At 34.6% G+C, this 7718-nt stretch overlaps 1 protein-coding gene across 1 annotated transcript; it reads left to right on the top strand.

Annotated features, from left to right (window-relative positions):
* The first annotated feature begins 608 nt into the window (after window positions 1-608).
* LOC114400495 (glycosylphosphatidylinositol anchor attachment 1 protein-like) lies at window positions 609-4341 on the top strand. The gene is made up of 6 exons (XM_028362966.1): window positions 609-1008; window positions 1269-1360; window positions 1556-1655; window positions 1744-2602; window positions 2696-2829; window positions 3401-4341. The coding sequence occupies exons 1-6, from the start codon at window positions 917-919 to the stop codon at window positions 4245-4247; spliced, it is 2124 nt and encodes a 707-aa protein (XP_028218767.1). The 5' UTR covers window positions 609-916; the 3' UTR covers window positions 4248-4341.
* Window positions 4342-7718: the final 3377 nt, after the last annotated feature.

Below are 7718 nucleotides of genomic sequence, written 5' to 3'. Positions count from 1 at the left end.
ATAACCTCTAACATAGGACAAGAAAAATCATTAGAAAAGGATGGTATGATTTTGTTATCAAGAAAGAAAAACTATTTATAATATTTTCACATCTCTAAAATGTTAATTACATGTTGAAATCTTAATTATGATCATGTTTGCTTATTTCAGATTTTTTAGTATAAAAGTTTATAGATTTTTACCCGGTTGATCTTAATTATGACAATGTTGAAATCTTAATTATGTTCATGCAATAAATTATTGACTCATTGGCTTGATTTTTGATTTAGTGATTCAAAATCTTGGCTGAGTTGATGGTTCAAGTCTCATAACACTGCCTTAAACCCTTACTCCCTCCTCCCTCCTCCCTCCTCCCTCCGGATTATAAACAACAAAAAGCCTTTTAATATTTGTTAAATAAGTCTTTGTTAAATAAGGTGACCATTTTAATATGTTAGCGAGTTAGGTTTCTTCTTCTTCCTCCTCCCGAAACGAATGACACTTAAGCCACCGGTACATATTTTTTATATCTCAAATATTATGAAAAATGATTCATCTCAAAGAAAAATAGAAAATGATTTCCTAAGCAAAAAAAAAAGTGGCATCATATAAACCTTCAACAGAAGTAAATCTTTCAAAAACACACTATAATAAGGACAAAGCTTTAATTAGCATAACAAAAGCAAAGGGGAAACTTTCAATGGCCTTGGAATGAGAATGACACACTCTACCATGTGAACACCAAAGCTACCACAGCTCCACCCCGCACTCTCTTTTTCAGTTCTCAGACGTTGTAACTTTGTCTTCTCTCTCAGTCTCGTTGAACCCTAACCCACAACCCATCTCCGGTATTCTTGCCCTCGGCTTCCCTTTTGGCACTGGTCAGAAGGTAATTTCCTGGATGAGATAGAGGATTGTTGGTAGAGGAGGGAAAGACATGGGTGCCAGCGAGAACAATACTGCAAAACCAAGAGTACGCCCAATTGTACGCTTAGGGATCTTTCTCATCTCTCACACCAACATTCTCAGGTATTACTACTACTACTACTACTATTGTTAGGGTTGCATTATTAAGAAATCAATAATGGATTTTTTTTTTTTAAAAAAAAAAATTGGAAATCGCATTGGGATGCATTGGAAATCACAGTGGAGGTCTATTATTAATAACATATTTAATAAACACCTGCTTTTAATTTCTTAATCAGTGCTTGAAGGACACTGATTAAGATTTTCCTTATTACTATTTATATTGAGTGATTTGAATTTGATTAAAACTTTGCTCTTTCCAGTGTGGTTTGTTTCATCGCAGGGGTGGTGGCTCTTCTCCTTCTCCCTATCCTTGCCAAGAACACCTACATTTCCGAGAATGCCCTCATGCCAGGTCACTCCCATTTCCAATTTACTACATGCTTGTTTGTTTTCCTTTGGTGCAGCCTCAAATGTTCGTTTTGCCAAAAGCACCATGTGACATGCTTCTCCGTTTGCACACATTGGAATGCTTGCAAACAGAGAACCAAACTCACTACATTCCTTTCCTCTTCAATTTGCTGATTCTAATTTTTACCCAGTTGTGCAGGTTCTGCAAACAACATGCTCTCTACTCACCATGTATCTGATGCAAATAAACTCATCAAGGACTTAACTGATTTGGAGTTCAGATCTGGGGCCTCACCAATGTAACTCCTTCCTTCCTATTATCATATGAAATTTTATACAACTTCACAAGGAAAACATAAATAAAATATTTGCTTTGTTTCAATGCAGTGATAGTCAAAAACTTATTGCACATTATATGTCAGCCTTGGATGCTGAAGTTACTTTTCACAAGTTTTACCCTCAATTTGATCAGTTCCATCCACTGCACTTCTTTACCAGTCCCAATTCAGGTATAATCTCAGAAAATGCAACTTGTTCTTCGTTTGGAATCAACACTGTTGGAATTATCAGGGCACCATGCGGGGATGGCAAGGAAGCTAGTGTCTTGGTAACGCCTTACAATCCAAATAAAGTTGGTCTGGGTGAGGCTTTTTCCTTGGGCATTGCTTACTCAGTGTTCTCACTGCTTTCACGTGTTACTTGGCTGGCAAAAGATATTGTATGGCTTGTGGCTGATTCACAATATGGAGAATATTCTGGAGTGGCTGCTTGGCTAAGAGCATATCAGGCCCCTTCTATCCAGAGACTTGACATAGTTAATAGTGAAACATGTAATGGGAGCAGCATTTTTAATGAACTTGGACAGGGTCTTTATTTGGATGGAAAGTTATATGGTGGTTTTAGACATGCAGGAACTATGGCTGCAGCTCTTGTAATTAAAGTTGCAGAGCAAGGTAACCAGTATGAAGACAGTCTTAATATTTATGCGGAGGCATCCAATGGCCAGATGCCAAACCTCGACCTTATCAATATTGTAAATTATCTGGCAGTACATAAACAAGGGTTGCGGATAAAAGTGAAGAAGATGTGGTCTCTGCTTGGCTCCAGGTGGCTCTATACCTTGGGTGTTATATTTGAATCCTTGGGAAAAATTTCTAGAAGCTTAAATCCTCAGTGGAAGTTTGGTATTCCTGCTACTGAGTATGTTGAGGGTGCTGCTACACTGGCAAGTTCATTGTATTACCAGGTGTTTTTCTTCTACCCCGTCTAAATATGTTTACTATAATATTCCCTGTGACCACTTTATAGTTGTTCTTTATCTGTATATTATTCCTCTCAGGGCTTAGGTGTTCCCACTGGTCCTCATGGTGCCTTCCGTGATTATCAAGTTGATGCAATCACACTGGAAATTTCACCAAAAGTTTCTCTTACTAAAATGATCAGGCGTAATGAATTCATTCTCCGTGGTGGAAGGTATGTGTCACTCATATGAGTTGTATTGTACGGTTATATTGAATATCAACCATCGAATAAATGGCTGGCTATCAATGGAATTTTTGTAGAAGTTTACAGTTTTTAATTAAATGATGTTATGACAATGTCCTGTTTATGCTTGCCATTTACTATAAAGAAACTGTACAAAATTATGAACATCTTGTTCTTGTTTTCAAAACCAAAGATAGAAAATCTGGGTAGTTATTTGAAGGCTCGGTTCAGTCTCAGTCATTAGATAAAACATATGTCTGCTTGTGCTGGGATAGTTGAAGCAACTCCAAAAAAGTATTTTCATAAAGGAAACTCTTGAACTTTTTAACATGGAAAATTTAATTGGGTAGAGATTTTGTATCCTTTTTGTTTCTTTTTGCCATTGACATAGTTGTACTTGTGGTAGGAAACTATTATTCTCATTACATGCAAAGCTTTTAATTCTATAGAATGATATTTTGTTTTAACATTTTATGAACTTGTGTATTACTGCTGATGTACATTATAAAGCATCTCTTTGTTTGATCACTGTGAGCAAAGTGTTTCATACATATTGCAGGTTAATTGAAGGAGTCATACGCTCAATAAACAACCTTCTTGAGAAGTTTCATCAGTCATTTTTTTTGTACCTCTTGACATCCCCTAGCAAGTTTGTGTCAGTTGGAGTTTACATGATTCCATTTGCATTACTTGTTGCACCACTTCCAATAGTTGCGGCATATCTCCATGTCAATGCTAGTGATTCCACTCCCCAAACCACATCTGCCTTAGAAGTTAATGCCAGCCCAAAATCTTGGAAATGGTTGAATTCGGCCAGGAAGGTTTTGGTCATTCATTTATGGGGTGCTGTCATCTCCTTACTCCCATTTTTCCTATGTCAAGTACCCAATACCACACCAACAATGAACTTTGTATTGTGGGGTTTGCTATCAGCTTTTAGCTTGCTAATTTTATACATGATATTGGGTTCACCAATTTTTGAAGCTGCTGCATCTCGACCTGAGAAAAACAAGTGGGCTAGCTTAAAGTCTGTAACTATATCAACTGCATTCATCGGTTTGTCTCTCATGTCCGTCATTAACTTTGCTACAGCAGAGATTGGGGCTTTACATATTGTCCCAATTTGTCTGATGGCTAGACCATTGAAGCTTGATTTTCAAGCTAGGAGTTGGAGAACCTTACTAAGGGCCTCTTGTAATATTGCTTTAGGTTTTATTGTGTTTCCTCCAGTTGCATTTGTTTTACTGAAAGGTGCATTTGAAGATTTTTATGGTATGAATTTTGGTGACTATTGGAACTGGGTGGAATCCCTTTGGGTTTGGAACAGTGCAACTTACCTCTATGTAGGTGTTGTTCACCTACCATGCTGGGCACTGTGTATTCACATTTTATTTCATCCATGTTGACATGTGCTATTACTTCATCCGGACAAGCAATTTATTAACTTGATGTTTATGTTTTCTTCTGAAATGAACAATTGGACATCATTCTTCTCTGCAAGTAATTTTTTATAATTAGGCCAAGAAGACTTCTAGGCAATAGGGAAGGAGAAACGATTAGTGATCACTAGAATATTTTGGATCCTGATCTCGAAGGATGACTAACGTGTGAATGATAGTTGAGCCTCTAGCAGATTCTACTAATTTTATTTTCAATTCATAAAAATATATAATTTGAATAAAAGCACAAAGATGAGAAGAGAATTATGGAACGACAGTTGCAGTTGAATGATTTCAATAATACAATATAAGCAATCTAGATTGATTTCAATAATCTTTATTTTCTTATATGAATTGATATACACTGACAATCATGAGGTTAGATTGGCCACCTCTTATCCAAGAAAACAACAATTGGATTATGTTATTAATGGCAATCTCTGTCTGTCTACTTATAGATCAGCCAAGATAAAATCGTGTTATGGAACCCGGCTACTCGGGAACTCGAGCTCATTCCTCCTGCCCTTAAGTATAAAATGTTGCATTGGCGTATGGTACATGGATTTTGTTATGACCGTGTTAACCATGACTACAAGGTGCTTCAATGCATAAATTAAGTTCCATGCTCACCGTTTATGTGAAGAGTTCCTTGTAACACCCTTAGCCTTTTGTCTCTCTGCTCGTGATTGGTTGAGGAACCACTTAGTGGCACTAAATGGCTCCTTGGCTTTGATATCGAATTCTAAACATTCCACATATCAATTTTGGGTCAATTCGGTGTGAGAGAATCATGGATTAAACTCTTCACAATTGGTCCCTTACCTGCTGACCTATACTCTTCAGGAAAAAAAAAAGGGAAATTAAACTAGCCTCGCTTGATTTAAGTACCCTAATGATCAAGGAAGTTGATGTTAAAGGGTTGTCTCGTGGTTGTTTTGTGACAATCATTTACAAGAAAAGCCTCCTTCCAATTGGAGGAATACATTAATGATGACTAGTTTTTCTAGTTCAAGCTTCAAGTTTTCACCTCGTAGGTTGTGATTATTAAGATTTGTTACCAAGTTAAATGTTATGTGTTTACATTTTGGCCTATCAATAGCTTCATTGCTGCTATATACATAAACCATTTAGTAATATGAATCTTATTGTTTATCATTTTATTACTTCTCTCTGCCCGCTGGTTTGGTTTTCTATATATTTCAATTGCATGAATGATCTTTATAGTCTTTGTTGAACGGCCGTCATTTTTTTTTTCTGGAAACAAATTAAGGTCTTTAATTTTATACAGTATATCTTTAGTATATGACATCACTTAAAGTGGGAATAATAACCTGTTATTTTTTTTTTATAGAAACTATAACTATTCTAGCAAGCATGATATTATGCTTCTTAGTAGTTAGTATATTTCAGTATGAAAAGTCTTCAAAAAACATTTTACGTGACGAGTAACTCCTATTTATCAAGAAATTTTTTCTGATAAACTATCTAAATTTTCTGTTTTTTGAAAAATTTCAAATCATGGGGAAGTGGTAATATATCTGTCACCAAGATTGAAAGCATATTGGAATACAGAACTTCACCTATTTCCAGACTCAAACTAAATTCTAAATATAAATTTTATGGGCCTGAAGAAAATGTTTGTAAATCATAATAATGGAGCATTGAAGCGCATTATGTGTGTGTATGTACCTCTTCCGGAAAGAAAACGGGAAACTAGCCTCGCTTGATTTAAGTATATCCTAATGATCAAGGAAGTTGATGTTAAAGGGTTGCCTCCTGATTGTTTTCAAACGATAATTTACGAGGAAATCCTTCTTCTAATTGGAGGAATAAATGATGATTAATTTTACAAAACTTGGATATTGTAGCCAAAAAATTATGCATATTGTAGCCAAAAAAAGCTTAACAGTATTCAATTCCAAAACTTGGATTCAGAATATCTTGCAATCACCTTAATTTTACACCACTCCAAGCTCACGCACACAACCATTGCATCCACACTTCAATTCCCTAATTAGTAGTACCTCTAGAAAAGATATTAGGATTATAGAGTAGTAATTAAGAGAGAATGAAATCACCAAAGTGGCAGAGACTGAAAATGTGTTTAGAGGGTTTAAAATTGCTTTAATAAAAATAAACTTTTAAGGCTAATAATAATTTTGTTTTACGGTGCAAATAAATAACTTTCAAAACCGTGAATTCAAATTTTAAGAGTTTTAAACGGCCAGAAATCATATCTCAAACAATTAGAAATTGTATCACCCTTAGTTGTAACTAAGGATGAGTTTGATTGTGTAAAAAAGAAAAGAATGAAGAGAATAGAAAAACATCATTTGAATTAAAATAATGTGGTGGAAGTGGGGATCCACACTATATTTTTTGAAAATTTTGTTGTTGAATAATAATATTTTCTTGGCAACCAAACCATGGCTAACAGCCGGAGTTAGTAATAAAGGTTTAACTAGACCCATTCTTACAAGTAGAGGATAAAAATCAGCATATTTTTAAAAGAGAGACTAAAATACATTTACATATTTAAAAGAGAAAAAATGTTTAACCCTTCTCTAAGACATGATTGTTACCACATATGTACGCAATGATTATTAAACATGAATTTACAGAACATCATCATCGAAGTTGATTGTCAAGCCGTTGCAGATGGATTATCTTTCCAAACAAAAGACATTACAGAATTTCACTGCATTATTAGAAATGTAATTTTTTTTTTAATTCGATTTCCAACTCTAAGGTGAGTGTAGTAAGGAAGCAAGTCAATAAGATGCCCATATTTTTGTTAGGACATCTCGATTTTATGCTAACAACTAGATCTTTAATTATATACCCAATTGTATTTTCTCATCTATTCTAAATGAAATACAATCTAGTGTCTTTACTCTAAAAACAAACTATAGTTTATCCCATAAAAAAATAGTTTATCAAAGGGACTCCAACAAATTTCTCATTATTAGTCGGTTACAAACAACCTCCATTAGGTGTGTAATGCAATGCAATTCCCCAATCTAACACCTACTGTCAACATGCTCACCAATCATCATATACAAAAGGCCATGCTATGCATCAAATCCACCAAACCATAGTGGCGCAATCAAAACTCGTTGGCAGAATCATTCTTTTTCTGTTCAACCCTTTCATTTTATTTTTATAGAAACTGCACTCAAAAGTCTTTATAATATGTCTAATGCAAATTCATATGTTAAAAAAATTATCTTCTAATTATAAGCATCATGATAGTTTTGTTAATTTTTATAATATTTTTTAAAACATCATATTAAAAATAATTTCTTATTAATAACAAATTCTACATTAACCATGCATATTTATTAAACTCTTAAAATTAAAGTAGATTGGAGTTTAAAAAAAAAAAACAGAAACAGTAAAAGGCTTAACATTGCAGAAAAAAGAGTTTTGGCTTTGTTT

This window comes from Glycine soja, chromosome 19 (genome assembly GCF_004193775.1).
Source record: "Glycine soja cultivar W05 chromosome 19, ASM419377v2, whole genome shotgun sequence".
Classification (NCBI taxonomy): Eukaryota; Viridiplantae; Streptophyta; class Magnoliopsida; order Fabales; family Fabaceae; genus Glycine; species Glycine soja.
This window is presented reverse-complemented; position numbering and strand designations above follow the sequence as displayed.